At 53.1% G+C, this 20,067-nt stretch overlaps 1 protein-coding gene across 1 annotated transcript; it reads right to left on the minus strand.

The window, feature by feature from the left end:
* Positions 1-238: 238 nt before the first annotated feature.
* MEX3A (mex-3 RNA binding family member A) lies at positions 239-10,187 on the minus strand. The gene is made up of 2 exons (XM_021667328.2): positions 9,427-10,187; positions 239-5,538 (listed from the first exon to the last, which is right to left on the minus strand). The coding sequence occupies exons 1-2, from the start codon at positions 9,878-9,880 to the stop codon at positions 4,430-4,432; spliced, it is 1,563 nt and encodes a 520-aa protein (XP_021523003.2). The 5' UTR covers positions 9,881-10,187; the 3' UTR covers positions 239-4,429.
* Between the last annotated feature and the right edge of the window lie 9,880 nt (positions 10,188-20,067).

Below are 20,067 nucleotides of genomic sequence, written 5' to 3' on the forward strand. Positions count from 1 at the left end.
GTTTTATTTCCCGCCTTTATTTTGCTTTTGAAATCTTTTTCCTTGGTGGATTTGTACGTGTCTTCACTAGATGCCTCAAATTAAGTCTGACCACAATCCTACTCTACTTTCTACAGTGGAGAGACCATCCTCCCTGCCCCAGGGCTGTCTCCACCCACCCCCCCTTCCCCACCCGCACCCTCGAGTGGGGAAGGGGAAGCCCTCCCCACCCCAGACGCTACCATCCCAAACTAGCGGGGTTTCTAGGACAAAAGAGCAGGGGGAATCTGTCCCTAGGTGGGGCGAGAAGAGTAAACTGGGGAGAGGGAGATGTGTTTGGGGTCTAGGGCCAGGGAGGGGCAGGGCAGAGTCATTGGTGTAATAAAGCAGGCTCCTCCTGCCAAAGGGAGAGCCAAGGGGCCTCTCCACCCCCTTGGATGGGAGCGAAAGGCCCAATCTGATTGCAAGCTGGGGTTGGTAAAAGGCAAGTGCTTTAAAAATGCTGATTTCTCACATGCAGAAGCCAAGCTCCCCAGTTTTGTGTGGGGAGGGCAATATGTTCCCAGGCCAGGGCACAGTGGATGACCCCTACCTAGACACTTACATTTGGAGGTGGACTGGAGCAGGGGGTAGGGCTGGCGTGACCCAAAGTCCCTGTGCCGTTCCCCATGGGTATGCTTTTCTCCCAGACCTTCAAGGACAGTGTCTCCACTCCACTCCGTGGGAATTCCTTGGAATCCAACTTTTATAAGATAAGAAAGCACTATGCAAGCAGGTAAAGAACCAGCCAACTTTAAAGAACAGTTACTGAGATTGTTACTGCCACTGCTGCCATGGAGGTCAAAGCTAAATGGAAAGCTGGATGGAACAGGGGTAGGGGACTGATACCCTCAGTGCTCTTGAAGCTCTGAAGGTGAGAAGCACGTGTGCATGTGTCTGTTTGTGGAATGACTTCCCAGGCTGTTAAGTCAATCTGTGGAGAAGTGGACCGAGGTCACACTTCAAGGACTTCCTGTTAGGCCTGGGGGAAGCTGGCATGGGAGGGTTTGAGCTGAGCTGTCACCATCCTCTCTTGGGAGCCCCAGGAGAGGACATCCCACATTGGAGTATGGGCTGCCCAGGCACTGGGGGTGCAAGTGAATGTGCTCGGCCTTCTCTGCTGCCCCCAGCGCAGCCCCTGTCTTATTGAGATGATTGGTGTGCATTGCACCCTTTCCAAGACCCTGGGAAATGAACCCCTCATTTCTTTGTCCTACAATTTAAAAATCCAAGGATTCTCAGAATCAACCCCACCAGACTGGAAGCTCCCAATCTTAAACTAGCAACCTGCTCCAACCCTGATATGTGAAGATGGGGCGACTCAGGGTGGACTCAGCCACTTCCCTCCTCTATTTATCTTTTCCTTACAACTTTTATACATTCTACTGGACCCAGCGGCCCTCAATGCTACTAAACTTTTAAGCTATCTGAATATCGTCTACTAAGTAACTAGTAATTGTTTCTTTCTCTCTCTAGGATTATATGAAATAAATTTGAATTATTATTATTAATAATTATTATTTTGTAGTATTCTTTTCTTTTAAACCCCTCGGTTTCTCTTTTTCTTCTCTTTCTCTCTTGTTTTTGGTTAAAAAAAAAAAATCTAGTTCTCTTAAATCTCACACATCTCTGAGGGTTCCTACAGGCCTGCTAGGCCTCAGCTCTGGATTTCCCCTCCTCACTTGCCCCTGGGACAGGGCAGGGGAAAGTTGCAGGGGACACCCCAGGATCCTCAGTCCTTAGTTCTACAGCTTCTTCCTTTCTTGTTAATCCCTTTCTTTGTTTGGCTCTGCCGGCTCCCCTGAGGGGGAGGGGGAGAGGGGAGGAGGAGCCCATGGAATGAAATCCAATCTACTGGAAGGACCCCAGAAGGGACCAGGTTCCCCCAGCTCCTCTCTCCACCATCCATCCCAGGATGCTCCCCCAAGAAAAGCAAATGACATTCCTCCCCAAAAAAAAGTGGGGGAAAAAAGCAACGTAAACCCAAACATATATTAAAAACACTTTTTTAAGATTTAACTCTGAATACAAATGTATTTTTTCTTCTTCTCTCCCTACATATATTCTAAACCTTCTAAAGTTTTTTTATTTTTTTAAGGATCACTTTATCATAAAATAAAATATCCTTTTCATATAATAAATTACCTAATAAAAAGTCTTTTTTTCATATTAGCCCAGGTTCTTTGCTACATTTATACGGTAATAAACGCCTTTATTAAAATAGAATATTAAATTATAAAGAACTGCTTTTTTTTTTTTTGCTATTTTTGTTTTCTCTCCTCTGCGTTGGTGGCCTGTCTCGCTCCCTCTCATGCTCTCTTTCTCTCCTCTATTTTGTCTCTCACTATGCGTGTTTCGTGTTTGTTTCTAGGTTTGGCTCAATTGGTAAGGGTGGGATTGAATTTGCTGAGCCCCCTAGTGTAACAGTCTTCTGCCTTTGTGGGTAAAGAGTGGAGAGGGGGAGGGGGATCGACAGACAGACATCCCTTCTTCCCACCCCCCTCCCCACCTGCCCCCGGCGACTGACCGAGGGTGCCCATTTGGTTTGGTTTCTATTGTACAGACATCTCAGGATGGCTCACATAGGCGGGAAGGAGGGAAGTCGTCACAGGGTAGTTTTCTTGGCTGTGACCTCCTTCCTCTCCCCTCCCTGGCTGGTGTTCTGGAGGGGAAGGTTGTGGAGAGGTGGTAATTCTCGACAGGAGGAAGGAGAGGAGGAAATCCTCTCTGCACCTCCACCTACACCACTTCTCCATCCAGGAAGAATGGGACTCTGGAGCTTTAAGTGCTCGGGCGATCACTCAGAACAGTCCCACCCCATTATTTACAAGGATCTCCTAGGACTCCCCGGGACTCCCATCCCTCCATCCTCTCTTGGCCCGGCCAGCGGAACCAGGAGGGTGGAGAGCTGGTGGCAGCCCCAACTGAGCAGGAGGGTAGCAACGAAGGGGGGTGCAAGGCCTGTAACAATATGTGATTCTCAGAACAGGCCCTGCTGCCCCCAATCCTGCTTTGCCCCGGGCTGACCCCTCTCTGAAGACCTGGCCTCTCCTCAGTCACAACGGGTGGGACAGAGACTCCATGATTTGCATGGAGGATTCAAGCTAATAAGGATTCAATAAAGGTTCAGGTCAGGTCAAGAGGGGGGCAGGAGTGGGGCACCGCATGGGAGGAGGAGCAGCTCTTCCCTCCACCAGTCTCTCCTCCTGCCTCACGCCCTTTCCTGCTCCTTGAAATAGCAGACATACTACTCTGGCACCCCCACTTCCACCACCAGAAAATCCAGCCCAAGAACTACTCCCTAAATATAATGCCCATAGATGATGAAGGTGGGGGTTTGACCCTTTACCCCAGAATTAGTCCCCTCCTCACATTTTCACTGAGAATGGGGATACATTCCATCGAGAATTTGAGATGTTTCTTTGGAGGAGTAGGGGAGAGGGCCTCCAGATGCTTGAAGAGGAATGGAGGGACCATCAAAATCTTCTTCCCCCTACTTCTCCCCAGGAAGATGGTATCCCCAAAGCTGGGCTGGAAGGGCCAGGAGGGAGGGGGTGAAAGGGAAGAAAGACAAGGAGAAGACAGAGCTGGGAGTGACAGCCACCAAAGGAAAGCAAAGCAAACAGCTGGAGGGAAAGGAAAGAGTTGAGGAGAGGGAAGACCCCAAAGGAAGGGAAGATGGGCGGAGAGAGTGAAGGGAGACACTGGGGGGCAGGGGCAGAGAGGAGCACTCCTCTCCAGATTCCTCTAGCCCAGCTTTGTGGGGACAGATGGCTTCTGAGCCCTTCAGCCATAGAAACGATTGACATGCTTCTCTCCCCCCACCCCTAGAAGATCTATGCAACTTCTGATAGGGCTCCAACTCCCTTACACTGCTGGAAACTGGGGACAGTTTCCCAAACAGGATATAGGGGTGGGGTGGGGGGTAAAGGGTCATGTTAGGAGGTCGGAGGTCAGGACCAGAGGGCTTAGGGATTGGAAAGAGCACCTCTAGCTACAGGTGGCAATTCTCCCTCTCCCTTTTACCCACCCCCTCCTCAGAAGAAGGGGTGGAGTGACACACAGCTGGGGAGGTGGGCAGAGGGCGTCAGGATGCCTTAGCGGCCACCTCTGGCAAAACAAAAGTTTCTCTTAGCTGCTTCCAGATTGAAGTGTGTGTTGAGGTATCAGAGTTGTAACTCTAGTAAAATTTTCAGTCTGGCCCCCTCCCAATCTTTCCAGGACAGGGTGACCAGAGGCTCTGAAAGTGGCCCACCCTCCAGCCACCGCTGCCTCCCTCCCCCCTTCCCCAGCGAGCGAGTATCTCTAAGCACCTTGGCCCTCAAATCACCACTTTCCAAAAGGCCTTAGTGGAAAACAGGTCCAGGGTGGGCCCCCGTGGAGCGGGCCCCAGAGGCATGGGGCAGGGGGCTTAGGAGAATATTCGGATGGCTTGCGTGGCTGTGATGTGGCAGACGGGACACTCTGGGTCCGTCCTCTCGCAGATGCGTACTGCACACTCCATGCAGAACAGGTTGTGACCGCAGGGCACAAGGGCGGCAGTCACTTCGCTCTCAAAGCACACCATGCAATCCCGCCCGCCGCCGGGGCTCCGCAGGCCGCCCCCACCAAGTTTAGAGAAGCCCTGGAGCGGCTCTCCCGGAGGGCGCCTCGGGAGTCCGGCCAGCTCGGGCCCCGCGGAAGTGGCAGGAGAGCGGTGAGCGCCCGGAGGCCCAGCGCGGGCCTTGGCGGAAGAGGAGGAGGAGGAGGAGGCCGAGGAGAAGAGCACGGAGGTGGGCGTGGCGTTCTCCTGGCCCGCCCACAGCGGGGGGCTAGTCTCGGCCACACCGTAGTACACATCCTGCTTGCCCACGCCATAGCCGGGAAACAGGTACCCGCCGTAGCCAAAGTCCCCGCCCTGCTCACCCAGCCGTGGGGCCTCAAAGCCAGAGTCCACTCCGCACTCGCCGATGCAGCCCAGGCTGTTCTGCCGGAAGGTGGAGAGGGGCTTGCAGCCGGGCGGGTGCACCCGCCAGGCGTCGGAGTAGCGGCTATCGAGTGCTGCGTCGGGACTCCCCGCCAGGAAGTCGTTTTCATTGTTGTACTCGAGGATCTTGCCCGTGCGCACCGCGATGTGCGTCTCGATCTCCTCGCGCGCACGCTCCACGTTGCCTGGCGCACCCGTGATCTCGAACACGGGGTCGCGGTCACGGCTTGGTGTGATAATGTATGTGTTGGTTTGCTGCTGGATGCGCTTGATGGTTGCCCCTTTGGGGCCCACCACCAGCCCCACCACGCGGTAGGGCACCCTCACGCGGATGGTCACCTGGCCGGGCAGAGCAGGAGCCACACCAAAGGCGGCTCCTGACTTGTTGCGGGAGGCGCGGATCATGGAGAAGTGCTCCGCTGCTGAGATGATTTCCCGTCGGGCTGTGGCCACGTCCTCCCGCCGCCCGGTCACCATGAACACGGGTTCCTCGCCCCTCACCGGTGTCTTGATGTAGGTGTTGGTCTTGGCCCTCAGGGCCTTAATCTTGCAGCCTGGGATAGGGCGGGGAAGGAGAGAGACAAAGAAACATACACAACAAGGTTTGTGCTGGGACCAATAAATTCCTGATCCTCACCCAAATACCCAGCCTCCCAGGAGCCCCTCAGTCTACCCTTTGAAATGCCCACAGCTGCACACACAGTCCACCCTGACTTGAACAACCCATTTATCAGATCTCAGATGTACCCTATGTCTCTCTCAACCACAGATTTCAAAATGTACCAACTTTTCCTGAATTCCATTCAGGGCCAAATTCATTCACTCCTCAAAACCCCCAAATAATCACTGACCCTCCCTCCCATACAAGCTGGTAACTCAAATCTATTCACAAACTACACTCCTTTCCCCCAACATTTGCTCTTCCTTCCATTTCTCTACTGATTCCTGACTACTCACAAACTTCCAAATCACTTAATCACCCCCATCTGTCACTGACCCTGATCTTTCCACAGAACCCCAATGTGCTAACTTCACAATCTACTTATCTGACCCTTGATCATTAAAAGTGTCCTCCAAACTACCCAGCGACCACTGAAGGCGATCTGCTCTGTGACCTCCCCACACACCTTCCACTCCGTAGTTTCTCTCAGTGGGCCTCAAATTCACAGCGAGTTTGTAGCAACTAGTAAGAGTAGGAGACTGGGAAGGGTCTGAGAATCAGAATTTCAAGGAGGAAAGGAGGAGTATGGAGATAAAGAAACTTCTGTGTGAGGGGAGCAGTGCTCAACCCCGTGTCACTCTTGTCCCCCTGTCCCCTGGGGGCAAGAGAGTTGAGCTGGGCTGAGGGCCGAGTAGGGTGAGGGAGAGGTATTCTGGACCCACACTCCTGCTTTGAAGTAGGAGTGAGTTAAAGCTGGGAGGTTTGGGAAAGGCAGGAAGAGAAAGGAAAAAAATGAGACAAAGAGAGACAAAGAGGGAGAAGGCAAGAGAGAGAGAGAGAGAGAGAGAGAGAGAAGTAAGGGCTACTCTGCAGACCTGGGGCTGGACAAGTCCCTTTCCTCCTTATCCACCTTCCCCTTCCTTGCTCCTAGCTTCACACAGAGTCTCCAAGACTCATACCCTTTTGGGAAACACACATCACGTGTGTGAGTTCACACACATGTACCTAAGAGGTGTGATGCACCGTGTGCCTTTTTCTTAATAATACTTATGGGGCCAGCCTAATGTACACTTTTATACACCTCTTTTATACACATACCAGGTCCCTGTGTTTCAGCCTTTCATACATCCCACTGTCCATCCCCATCATCCCCAGCACACAAACAGCACATTCCTATACACACCCACACCCACGGCTTTCACCCCCATTCACATATAGACTCACTCACACCCCTCTCTGAGCACAACTCACTATTCCCTTTCTCTCTCCATCTGAAACCAAGTGGTCATACTTTTCTGCCTCTGCCCCAGCCCTCCAACCAGAGACCTGAGGTGAGCTCATTTTTTCCTCCTTCCTCCACTCCAGATGGCAGCTTCTTCAATGCTGGCAGATTGGGGGGTGGGGGGAGAGAGTGGGTAGGGGGCCCCTCCCCTCACTTTTCTTTCTTTCTTTTTTTTTTTTTATTGCTACTGTCTTGCTCTTCACCCAGGCTGGAGTGCAATGGTGCAATTTTGGCTCACTGCAACCTCCACCTCTCGGGTTCAAGCCATTCTCCTGCCTCAGCCTCCCGAGTAGCTGGGATTACAGGCACACACCACCACGCCCGGCTAATTCTTTGTATTTTTAGTAGAGACGGGGTTTCACTATGCTGGCCAGGCTGGTCTCGAACTCCTGACCTCAGGTGATCCACCCACCTAGGCCTCCCAAAGTGCTGGGATTACAGGCGTGATTCACCACACCCTGCCCCCTCCCCTCACTTTTAAAGAAGGAGAATTTGCTAGTCCCCTCTTGTCTTCAGACCTCTTGGCAGTTAAGAAGTCCTACCTGTTGTCCAGCCCACATCCTTGCTGCTTTAATGTCAGTAAATGATTGTTCTATTTTCCAGGTCTGGAGGGTCGAAGAACAGTGAACTCCCCTCTCCTACCATTTCTACTCACATATCGTTTGATGGGCACCTGGGTTCTAGCTCTAAGTTTTAGGTCCAAAAACTTAAATGAGAGCTAGGTATATTTAGCAGTTGGGGTTGGGGTGAGGACAGGCCGAGGCATCAGAGTAAGGAGAAATGCTAGAGGCCTGGAGGTACAAAACTGGTGGTGGGCCTCTTCCTGGGTTCTGCAACCCCGAAGAAGTGTCTCTTAAAGGGAAGACCCACTGGGCTTCACCTTCCTAGAGGTCAAACAGAGAAGCACTAACACTGCAGCAGGAGGAGGGAGGTTAGACAAGAGAGAGGACTTCCATATACTTGACTGAGGGGCAGGCTTATCTTTTCTGAATATAAAAAAAAAAATCCCCCTACTTTTAAGAGGGACAAGCCCATCTGATGCGGAGGCAGAAAAGGAAAGAATGACTCCATTAAATTCCGGGGCCTCCCAAGACCACCCCCACACCCACGAAAAGATAGCAGTGTCCGTCCCCACCCAGTTCCAGGGCTTTGGATCCCCAGTTTCTGACAAGAGGAAATCCAACTTTCTAAATCAGAAATCTCAAGAGATGGAGTGCCCCGGGGGGATGAGGGCTGTGCAGGGGAGTGGCATCTTCCCCTCCTCCATTCTGGATCTCTCTGTGAAATCCCCCTAACCCTCAGCACTCCCGGTGGGTGAGGTGGGATGTGGAGTAGGGGCCCCCCGGCCCGCCTCCCCTTTTCCTCCGCCAGAAGCCGGCCTCCTCCCGCACTCCCAGCCGGAATGCAGCTCCTCTATTGTTCCCCACTGTGGGACAGCTCCTCCCCCACTCCTCCCCCACCCCACACCTCCCCAGCCCAGCCCCTTTGCAATTTCCAAATCCCGCCCCCCCACTCTCCTTTGAGAAGCCAGGAGAGGGAAGGGTCCCCAAGATCCCGTCTGCTCAATTTGGACCTTCACCAACACACCCACCCACCCACCCAGAGATGCTGGAGCAGCAGAGGGTGTGGTACCAGACATACTACGCTGGATTAATTCTGCACCCCCTCCCAACACACCCAGATACACGCCTTCCACCAAATTTCCAGGTGAAGATTTCCTACCCCCCAGCACGCCCCCTCCTGCCCTGTTCTACTCTTTCACTACCAGAGACCCCTCTCTAGGCCTCTGGCCCAAGGCTGTGGCCAGCCCAGAACAAAAGCCAGAGAAGGAAGAGGAGAGGTCCAAGCCAGGACGTAGCACTTCCTTGGAGACACCCCTTCCAAAACCCCAGAGACAGTCCAACTTTGGTGGGTGGGTGACCACAGGACCCCCTCCTCTCAGCGGCCCCCCTCACCGCCTCTTCCCCAGGCTGGGACCCTCCCCTGGGCCACACCCCCTTCCATTCCTACACTCAGCCCAACAAAGAGACAGATACTCAGTCTGGCTTCAAGGGCCAGGTCTCCCCTAAAGTCTGTAACTCCAGGCGGCTGGGGGTCCCAGGGGTGCCCCCTCCCCAACCTAGGAGCAGATACCAGAGTACAGGCTTCTGAGTAACTCTTACACATTCCGTCAGTTTTTCTGGTTAGGAGGAGTGGACACCCCCTCCGGACAGCCTCCCTGAATTGGGAGACCGATCCCCTCCCCTTTCCCTCTTCCAGTGCAAGGATATTTCTTTGTTTGAGGGCAGAGCCCTGGGGGTGGAAGGATCTGGAGAATCGTCCCGACTAGGGGTAACAGGGAACTTTGTGGCACTTAGAAATCAGGGTAGGGGGCGGGTCCCCCTTTGTGGGGAAGGGACAGAGCCGGAGGCGGGCTAGAAGGGAAGAAATGAACTTTCCGCGCTGGGGACGGGGTGCCCCCACTACAGTCCCTCTCGCCGGTCCCGGCGCCCCGCTTACCTTGCCTGCCCACGATCTCGGCCACGTGCTCGGAGGTGGGCACGGGAACACACTCCGTGGTGTTGCTGCTGCCCTTCAGGCGCAGCTCGGCCTCTTTGTAGAGAGCGCAGAGCTTGGCGTCGCTCGCCCCTTTGGGGGCGGTGGGGGGCTGGGGCGTCTGCGCCGCGGGGGCCGCCGTCGGGGCGGCCGGGGGCGCCGCGGGCGGCGGCGGCGGGGCCGGCTGCGGGGGGGCGGCCGGCTGCGCGGGGGCGCCGCCCCCCCCACCTCCCCCGTCCTCGCCCGCCGTGGGGGCGGGGGGCTCCCCCAAACCCAGGAGGCAGAGTTGATCGAGAGCCAGCTGAAGGGCGCGCTCGTCTTCCAGCAGCCCTCGGTCCTTAGCGCTTCCCCCGAAACATCCTAGTTCTCCAAAGCCCCCATTTCTTTCCATTATTCCAGATACCACTAGACTAGGCATGGCGAAACAAAAGCTGGGGGAGAGAGAGAGGGAGAGAGAGAGAGAGAGAGGTGGTGGAAGGGAAAAGAGGAGAGAGGAGGGGAGGGGAGAGGAGAGGAGGGGGTGTGTGGGGAGGGGGGAACAAAGAACTGGGGAGGGGGGAAGAAAGCGAGATAGAAAGATAGACCCTCCCCCTAAGCCCCCCTCCCCAAACACCCTGTAACCCGACTCCCCTCGCCCCAGCCCCCGGGGTGGGGGTGGGGGGAAAGAAAAGCAAAACCAAGAAAGCAGATCTCCTCTCCTCTCCGGGGGTGACGGGGGGCGGGGGGCTGCGGGATCTCTGCCCCCACCCCTCCCGCCTCGGACCTGGGAGTCTCTAGTCCCCGCCGTCCAGGCGCCCCCGTTAGGCTCCCGCACCGAGCCCCAGTCCGGGAGCGGCGCTCAGTGGCCCCCAATAGAGCCCAGCCCCTTCCAGCGCTCAAACTCTTTTGTTTTAAATGAACTGGATGGAGCAGCATGGAACTGACGGGAGGGGGGCGCGCCGGGGGCGCCCGGGGCATGCCGGGAGTTGTAGTTTCCCGCCCTCGGGGGCGCGGGGACAAATTCCTTGACCCGAGGAGGATAGGGCTGTGCCCTTCGGTCTTTCCTCGCAGCTCCAGGACAAGCTGGGGGTGGGATGGAAGTCGAGGTCCCTAATTTTGTAAGGGGCGGGTGCGGGGAGAAGGAGTAGTGTGCGGAAACGGAGCGGGTTTGAAGCCGGCTAGCGCCGCGCGCCCCCTCCCAGGACCCGCTCCTTCCCCGCTCCGGCCGGTCCTGGGGGCCCGCTTTCTTATGGAAATGAGGGGGGGGCCGGGGGCGGGGAGCGGTCCCCGCTTGCTCACTGCGGCTTTCTCTCTCTCTCTCCCCCCTCCCTGCCGCGCTCCCTCTCCGCTTCCCCCTCCCGCTCTCCCGGAGTCGATCCCGGCGCCCAGCCGCGGGGAGAGGTTCTCGGCCGAGCAGACAAAGCCCGCAGCAGCGATGGGTGGAGAGCCGGACCCTGCGCGTTGTGGGGGCCAGGAAGGGGTGCCAGGCTGGGGCTGGAACCCCCCGGCAAAGGATGGGGTTCCCTCATCCCTAAGCAACAAGCCATCTCCCCTCGCCCGCCCCCCGCCCCTCCAGTCTCGGAGATCTCAGAGGCACCGACTGGGAGGTGAGTTAGTTCACGTCCTTCTCCGTGGAGGGGGTCTGGAGGGCGGTGGAGTGATGAGGTGCGGAGGTTGAAGAAGTGCCGGGACAGAAGTGGGGGTCGGACGGAGAGTGGGGAGGCAGGAAAAGTCTTAAAGGCCTGGGGTGACTTAACCGTTTGGGGTGAGGGCCTTGAGCTTTGGGTGTGATAGAAGGAGGGAGGAGAGACCGGATGGACTGGGAACCCAGGCTTCCTTCAGGCCTGGGCTGTGACTACAGGTTGGGGTGATCCGTTCTTTTTTTTACATTCAGTCTGGCTCCCCACAATGTAGGTGATCCGTTCTTTAGCGCTCATCGATTTCCACTGTTTCCTCCACCTCTCTCCCATTGAAAACCTATTCGGGGCCGGGCGTGGTGGCTTACGCCAGTACTCCCAACACTTTGGGAAGCTGTGGCGGGCGGATCACCTGAGGTTAGGAGTTTGAGACCAGCCTGACCAACAAGGTGAAACCCGTTTCTACTAAAAATACAGAAATTAGCCTGGCGTGGTCGCCGGCGCCTATAGTCACAGTTACTCGGGAGGCTGAGGAAGGAGAATCACTTGAACCCGGGAAGCGGAGGTTGCAGTAAGCCAAGATTGTGCCACTGCACTCCGGCCTGGGGGATGTAGCCAGAGTCGTCTCAAAAAAAAAAAAAAAAAAAAAAGGAAAACCTATTCAGTCCCATTTGACCGGAAATTTGGTGAGAATAAAAATAAGTTTTTAAGGCTTGGAGTTTTAGTTTCAGGAAGGTGGAGTGTAATGCAATCTTTTCTTCTCCCTTTACCCCATATCTTCTGCATTTATTTTATATCACCCTTTTTTTTTTTTTTTTTTTAAGATGGGGTTTCACCATATTGGTCAGGCTGGTCTCGAACTCCTGACCTCAGGTGATCCGCCCACCTCAGCCTCCCAAAGTGCTGGGATTACAGGTGTGAGCCACCGCACCCGGCTTATATCACCCTTTTTATGTCTGGACCTTTCCCAAGGGAAGAAGGGATGGCACTGCAGCTTGAGGGCTTGAAGTCAGACTTTAAGAAGAACTTCTGTAAAGAATTTTATAACAATGGATGGGTGAACCACAGTGGTAAGGTGTCCTTTCCTGGAGTGACTTGAAAAACAAAAATCTAAACTAGTTTGTAACCCTAAACTGTTTCTTGGAAAGAGTGAATTTTCCCACTAATGGGAGCGCTGGAACCTGAACTGAGGATCTCAGAAGGAATGGGGTTGCGAGGTGGTCGGCACTGCAGGGTTCTTTTCCCTTTGCTAGCCAGAAGATCCTGGGAAGGAGAACCTTGACTGAGGAGCCCAGGAAGGCCCCGGAGTTGGGAAAGTTTGCCCCCTGGACTGGGGATTTAACATAAGATCAACAGTAAATCTTATTGTGAGATTCGATGCTACTGCCACCAAGCAAGAGTGAAAGAGGAAGAATTGGAGAAACAGGGCCCTGGAGAGTGGGGCTGTTTCTGCCTCTTGTCCCCTTCGTCTGCCCCAGGAACCTGGATTGCAGAGACTGTGGTACTGGGGACCATGAGGTCTCTTTGGGAGAAAGTGTTTGCTTTGTGGACCAGGTGACTGTCTTTCACATTAATAGAAATAGCAAACAGTTGCATAGGACTGAATTGTGTGCTAGGCATTTTTGTGGGGCTACCAGCTGGGTGAGCCTTCCTGTCCCCACTGAAATGAGATTCCCCCTAGACTCCCACCGTGAACTTGCCCTGCCTCTGCCTTCCTCTCCACTAAGCTAATTAAAGCAGGAGGTTAATGACCAAAGAACCCTTGGGGAGTTGGCCAGGGAGGAAAACAAAGGGCAGAAATAAGTGTGTGTGTGTGGGGCAGGGGGGCTGCAGAATGGGGAAGGGGCTGGCTGAGAGGTGGAGTGGGTGAGACAGGGTCCCTACTGGACTTCCTCCCTGATCCAACAACAAGAATGAATCAGCCCTCTGGGTAAGTTAATGTCCTCCCTCAGGGTCTCATTGGGACTCCAGACAAATTTCCTTCACAGCAGATGTGAACCTGGCACCTGGAGGGCAAAGGATATGTGTGTGAATGCAGTTAGGTATGTGGCCTGGTGGACATGTGGGAGTGTGTGGATCATGTGGGAGAATGCCCAGGTTCAGAGGATGCTCAGGGTGGGCACCTTGAGGAGCTGGATTCTCAGAGCAGTTTTTCTTTTTTTTTTTTTTGAGTCAAAGTCTCACTCTGTTGCCCAGGCCGGAGTGCAGTGGCACGATCTCGGCTCACTGCAACCTCCGTCTCCTGGGTTCAAGCGATTCTCCTACCTTAGCCTTTCGAGTCGCTGGGACTACAGGCACACACCACCACGCCTGGCTAATTTGTTTTTGTATTTTTAGTAGAGACCAGGCTTCACCATGTTAGCTAGGATGGTCTCGATCTCCTGACCTCGTGATCCGCCCGCCTCGGCCTCCCAAAGTGCTGGGATTACAAGCATGAGCCACCTCACCAGGCCTCACAGAGCAGTTTTTACGAGTCCTTCACTCTCTCCCCGAGCCTGGTGGCCTTCTTTGTTCAGGAGACCCCGTCCCTCGACTCAGAAGCTAGATTTCTGTTCACGGGCTCTCCTTTTCCCCGCCTGCCCAATCCAGAATTATGGCAATAAGAGCAGAAGGCCTTATTTAAACAGTACTCCCCACTCTCTGCCTTATGAGCAGAAAGGTGTAGAGGTGGCATACTTCCCTTCAGGACCTTGGAGGACAGCATTGTGTCTCTTATCTTCATCATGGTCCCCAACCCTGGCTGCTCAGAACCTAGCATGCATCCCTGCCTAGAACAGAGGCTCGATAGGGGTGTGTTGAGTGTAACTCTGTTTTTAAAACTTCATGGTGTAAGAGGAAAGAGCAGGTCTCCAGAGACAAACATGCGGCTTATTCGGCCACCTTGGGTAGTCATTTACTGCTGAGCCTCAATTTCCTTATCTCTAAAATGGAAAGGATAAGCCAAGGTCTGGCAGGATAAGCCAAGGCGTGGTGGCTCACGCCTGTAATCCCAGCACTTTGACAGGCCAAGGTGGGAGGATCTCTTGAGGCCATGAGTTCAAGACCAGCCTGGGCAACATGGCGAAACCCTGACTCTACTAAAAACACAAAAACTAGCTGGGTGTGGTAGTGCACAGGAGGCTGAAGCAGGAGAATCGCTTGAACTCAGGAGGCGGAGGTTGCAGTGAGCTAAGATCACGCCATTGTATTCCAGCCTAGGCAACAGAGTGAAACTCTGTCTCAAAAAATAAAATAAACCAAGATCCTGACACAGTGCCTGGCTATCTTAGGTTTTCAATCAGTTTTAGTTTCCTGGCCCTGGTTGTTCTCCCCTTGTGGTTGACTCTAGCCAGATTGTGGTCTTCATGAATTTTCATTCATTCATTCATTCATTTAGCCAACCACTTCCTACTGAGCTCCTAGGATGTGCCAGGCACTGGAGGAGATTTATTCTGACCCATCAAAGGTCACCTGAAGTCAGTTCTAGGTCTAGACCTGCTGAAATAAGATCATTCCAAACAAACAGCAAATAATTCTAAAAATAATTCCTGTTAAGCTCTGGAATGCAGGTGACCTCTGACTCTGACTCTCTCTTTCTCTCTCTCTCTTTTTTTCTGTCTCTCCCACACACACAAGCCAGGCTTTTGGCCTCATGCCTGGGGAACAAAGGACCCTGTTGAGTTGTTGAGTACATACACACACAAGCCTGGCTGCAGGGCAGGAAAGGTGACCCAGTGGAGGGTCCAGGGTTCTTGTGGAGGTTGGGGGATAGGAGTGGGGTGGACGATCCAGCCTGTGTGCTTGTCTGCGTCTGGAGTAGTATTCCTTCTTTCCTCTGAGCACCAGTTATCACAGTCTGAACACTCGGTACCACGGGATGGGGGTGCACACCTAACACTTGACCTTTACACTTAGCCCTATTCTCAGAACCCCAAGGGAGGGAGACACGAGGCTGCCTTACCACACCGACTGGCTCTTATAGAGTTATCTCCCCATCTTCCTGCTTCTCTCAGGATGCCTTCTCTATCTGACCTAGTCCACTGAGCCTCCTCTCCCATGCATTATGGGATTTTCCCATTTTCTTTCCCTCCCTTTTTTTTTTCTGAGACAAGGTCTTGCTCTGTCAGCCAGACTGAAATGCAGTGGCTTGATCATGGCTCACTGCAACCTCGATCTCCCAGGATAAAGTGTTCCTCCCACCTCAGCCTCTCCAATAGCTGAACCACAGTTGCATGCTGCCATACCCAGCCAGTTTTTAATTTTTTTTGTAGAGATGAGATCTCTCTATGTGCCCAGTCTGGTCTTGAACTCCTGGCCTCAAGTGATCCTCTCACTTCGGCCTCCCAAAGTGCTGTGATTATAGGCATGAGCCACCAGTCTGGCCTTTTTTTTTTTGAGACAGAGTCTTGCTTTGTTGCCCAGGCTGGAGTGCAGTAGCGTGATCTTGGCTCACTGCAACCTCCGCCTCCCGGGTTCAAGTGAGTAGTTGGGATTAGAGGCATGCGCCACCATGCCTGGCTAATTTTGTATTTTTAGTAGAAATGGGGTTTCACCATATTGACCAGGCTGGTCTCGAACTACTGACCTCATGATCCGCCTGCCTGAGCCTCCCATAGTGCTGGGATTCCAGGTGTGAGCCACCTCGCCTGGCTTGGCCTTTCTTTTTTTAATACTCCTTTTTCTGTGGGAAGTCTGCATTGCTATCTAACCAGCATCCTTCCTGCTAAGGATCTAGCCAGTTTTCTCTCCTTTGCTAGAATGTACTCAACACATTAATTAATTTATTTTTTTTAAACCTTATACCAGCACTCCAAACCTCACTAGCATTAATTCATTTTAATCAATGAGAATATGGAATAAAATTCTGTAGGCCACACAAAAGAAATGTGAGACTTGATCTCCACCCTCAGTAAGACACTGGCCTACATGACCCAGAGAACATGGGTAAGCAGGATTCAATGTAAGGACAAAATGGTCTTTGGGGTAGAGCACAGTGGCTCATGCCTGTAACCCCAGCACCTTGGGAGGCCGAGGTGGAAGGATCGCTTGAGCCCAGGAGTTTGAGACCAGCTTGGGCAACAAAGTGAGACCTCATCTCATTTATTTTATTTATTTGTTTGTTTATTTTGAGAAAGGGTTTTGCTCTGTCATCCAGGCTGTAGTACTGTGGCATGACCTTGGCTCACTGAAACCTTGAACTCCCAGGCTCAAATGAGCCTTCCACCTCAGCTTCCTGAGTAGTTGGGACTACAGGCATGTGCACCTGTCCGGCTAATGTTTGTATTTTTTGCAGAGATGGGGTTTTGCCATGTTGGCCAGGCTGGTGTCAAAATCTTGAGCTCAAGTGATCCACCTACCTCGGCCTCTCAAAGTGCTGAGATTACAGGTGTGTAGCACCATGCCCTGCCCTCATTTATTTTTAAAATAAATTTTAAAAACAGGTCGTTGGAGGCTGGGCGTGGTGGCTTATGCCTATAATCCCAGCACTTTGGGAGGCCAAGGTGGGTGGATCACCTGAGGTTGGGGGTTCGAGACCAGCTTGACCAACATGGAGAAACCCCATCTCTACTAAAAATACAAAATTAGCCAGGTGTGGTGGTGCATGCCTGTAATCCTAGCTACTAGGAGGCTGAGGCAGGAGAATCGCTTGAACCCAGGAGGCAGAGGTTGCAGCGAGCCGAGATCGCACCACTGCACTCCAACCTGGGCAACAAGAAGGAAACTCCATATCAAAAAAAAAAGGTCTTTGGGACTCAAAGGGCTACAGACAGAGATTGGGCGAGAGAGTAGGTCACTATGAGCCCTTCTGTTGTTGTGGATCTGATTTCCAAGGGCTTTGCAGTCTCAGCCTGAAGTTTGAAGCTGGACAGACAAACATCTCTGCAACTACCCTGGCACTCCCCCTGCCAGGTCCCCTGTGCAGTCTGATTTCCCCAGGGAGAGCAGCTCAGAGGGGCTGGGGTGGAGTCTGGGCCCCCTAGGACAGCTGGTTGATGAGGCCCCTCTGGGACTCAGGGCTGGACCCAGGCGTCCAGGAGGCGGGTGATACTGGAGCTGTGACAGTTGGTCCCCAGATTCCACGCCCAGTGGCGCCAGCTCTGGTTTCGGCTAGGGTGACGGGGGAGGGGCACCTGGTGCCAGCCAGGGGCTGGATACTCTCTTGGGGCAGGGAGGGGGAGGCAGTAAACATGCTCTTCCTAGGTTGGTGAGGATTTTCTAATTGCCCTCTCTGTACCAGGCACTGTGCTAGGTACTAACGGGATTCTGCAATGCAAGACAAAGTCTGGCACAGATGAATTGATAGCATACTGTATAGAATGTCGGAGCTGGACTAGCAGTTGAATGAATGAGTGAGTAGGAGAATGAGTGAATGACTAGTTCATCAATTATCTAATGTGCTCATTTTACAGAGGAGACTGAGGCCCAGAGAACCTGAGTCCTGTGACTCCCTTCTGCTTTCTTCTCTGTCATGCTTCCTTTTTCAGGAAAGGGAAGAGGAAGGCAGAGAGAGAGGTGGGAAGGAACTTGACATTTCCTGAGTGCTTGCTTGGTGCCAGGCTCTGTTCTGGACTTTTCAGACTTGATGTAATTGTCTTCACAATTCTGGGAAGATGGACTTGGTGTCTCTGCTTCACATAGGGACCTGAGGATCAGAGAGGTTAAGTAATTTTCCTAGGTCACACAGCTGATAAGTAGAGACTTCAGTGTTCAAAACCAGATCAGTATGACTCCAGAGACTGGGACCCCAGAGGTAGGCAGAGACACCCAGTGAGTGCTTGGAAGCCACAGAGGGTGGAGGGAGTGCTTCCTGGATGAAGTGGATCTGAAGGAGTCCTTGAAGGATGGGTGAGATTCATTCGAAAGGAAAGAAGTGGAAGGATGTCTGGAAGTTGGTGCTGGAGGTACCCAGGGAGACTTGCTGGTTGAGCAGGTGGCCAGCTTGGGAATCAGGGGACAGGTTCAAAGAAACACGTCTTTGAACATTGGCCACCAGGTGGCGCCGCACGCCAATTCCTAGAAGCCGCTCCAGCCTGAGCGCCCTCACCAGGGCCCAGGTGTGACTTCTCTGCTCAGTCCGGGCTCCAGGCTCGGCTCCGCCTCCTCAGGTGTCATCTCCAGCTTCCGCTTGCCCCTGGCTTCTGGCATCCAACACATGGGGGACAATGATGCTCCAGTCTATTCCTGACTCAGGACAAACGCCCAGGTGCCTGAGACCTGGGAATCCCCGTGGGTCTGAGCAGCTCCCCAGGTCACCCCGAGACCCCTCCAGCCACCTAAGCCTGGCCTGGTGTCCAGTGCCCTTCTGAGTTTCTGGGAGATGCCGTTCAGGGGACAGGCTGAGGAAACAGGCATTTGAGTCCAACTGACCTGGGTCTGAAGGGAAATAATAATAATATCTACCTTGTAAGGATTTAAAATTCTATTGAACACGTGCTGTGTCAGGAACTATTCTAGGCCCTGGATACACCAGAGAACAAGACAGACAAGGTCCTTACTTGCATGGAGCTGATATTCTGTGGGGGAGGGGAGGCAGATAGTAGTCAAATAGATAATGTACTTTCTGGTAGTGTTCATCACTGCAAAGAAAAATAAACCAGGATATAGGGGCAGAAAGGTTTGAGGTAGCTAATTTAGAAAGGATGTTCATGCTATCCAGCCAGGGCAACATAGTGAGACCCCATCTCTAAAAAAAAAAAATTTTTTTTTTTAATTAGCCAGGTGTGGTGAGGTGCTCTTGTAGTTCCAGCTACTTAGGAGGCTGAGATGGGAGCCCTTGAACCCAGGGTTGAGGCTGAGGTGGGAGGAGCACTTGAGTTCAAGGTTACAGTGAGCTATGATCGTGCCACTGCACTCCAGACTGGGTGACAGAGCGAGATCCCATCACTATTCAAAAACTTACAAAAAGGCCAGGTGCATTGGCTCATACCTGTAATCCAAGAACTTTGGGAGGCTGAGGCAGATGGATCGCTTGACATGGGGAGTTCAAGACCATCCTGGTCAACATAGTGAAACCTCCATCTCTATGAAAAATACAAAAAATTAGCCAGGCATGGTGGCATGCGTCTGTAATTCCAGGTATCAGAAGCCTGAGGCAGGAGAATTGCTTGAACCTGGGAGGTAGAGGTTGCAGTGAGCTGAGATCGAGCCACTGTGGTCCAGCCTGGGGAACAGAACGAGACCATGTTTAAAATAAATAAATAAATAAATAATGAAAGAAAGGATGGTCATGTGGGCATTTATGCCAGCATCATGTTAGATGTCGTTACTCTCAGTCTGCTTCCTTTGCTTCTGCCCCACTCCTTCCCCACACTCCCTTTCCTCTGTCCGGAATTCTCTCCATGACTTTGTCCAGCAGCCCCTACAGGGAATGCAGCTGCTGGTTTGTTAACTAGGAGCTCTGAATGTTTACTTCTGGCTCTGCCCACAACAGTCCAACTGGCTCCTCTCCAGCTTCCCCAGCTTCCGATAAGTGACATCACCATCCACCTGGTTGCTCCAGCCAGAAATTTGGAGCCATCTGTGATTCCTCCCTCTCCCCAAACTTCCTCCCATCCTGCCATCAACAGGTCCTCTCATCTATGCCTCAAGACATTTCCCGAGTCCAGCACATTCTCACCTTTTGCTACCACCCTGACCCAAGCCATCATCACCTCCTGCCTATTATATCCTCTACCTGGCCTCCCTGCCCCCAGTCTTGCCTCCCCTTCAAGTCATTCTCCACACAGTGTCCAGAGAAATTTTTTTTTTTGAGACAAAAGTCTCTGTCACCCAGGCTGAAGTGCAGTAGTACAATCTCCGCTCACTTTCGCCTCCTCGGTTCAAGCGATTCCCTTGCCTCAGCCTCCTGAGTAGCTGGGATTACAGGCACCTGCAACCATGCCCGGCTAATTTTCATATTTCTAGTAGAGACTGGGGTATTGCCATGTTGGCCAGGCTGGTCTCAAACTCCTGACCTCAGGTGATCTGCCCGCCTTGGCCTCCCAAAGTGCTCGGATTACAGGCGTGAGCT

This window comes from Aotus nancymaae, unplaced genomic scaffold, assembly GCF_030222135.1.
Source record: "Aotus nancymaae isolate 86718 unplaced genomic scaffold, 86718_ANA_hifiasm-v0.15.2.pri h1tg000108l, whole genome shotgun sequence".
Classification (NCBI taxonomy): Eukaryota; Metazoa; Chordata; class Mammalia; order Primates; family Aotidae; genus Aotus; species Aotus nancymaae.

Excerpts from the sequence above, each read along its gene's own strand:
- MEX3A (XM_021667328.2), bottom strand. The coding sequence starts at position 9,880 with ATGCCTAGTCTAGTGGTATCTGGAATAATGGAAAGAAATGGGGGCTTT. Across the intron at positions 5,539-9,426 it reads CGAGATCGTGGGCAGGCAAG|GCTGCAAGATTAAGGCCCTG; the intron begins GTAAGCGGGGCG and ends GCCCTATCCCAG.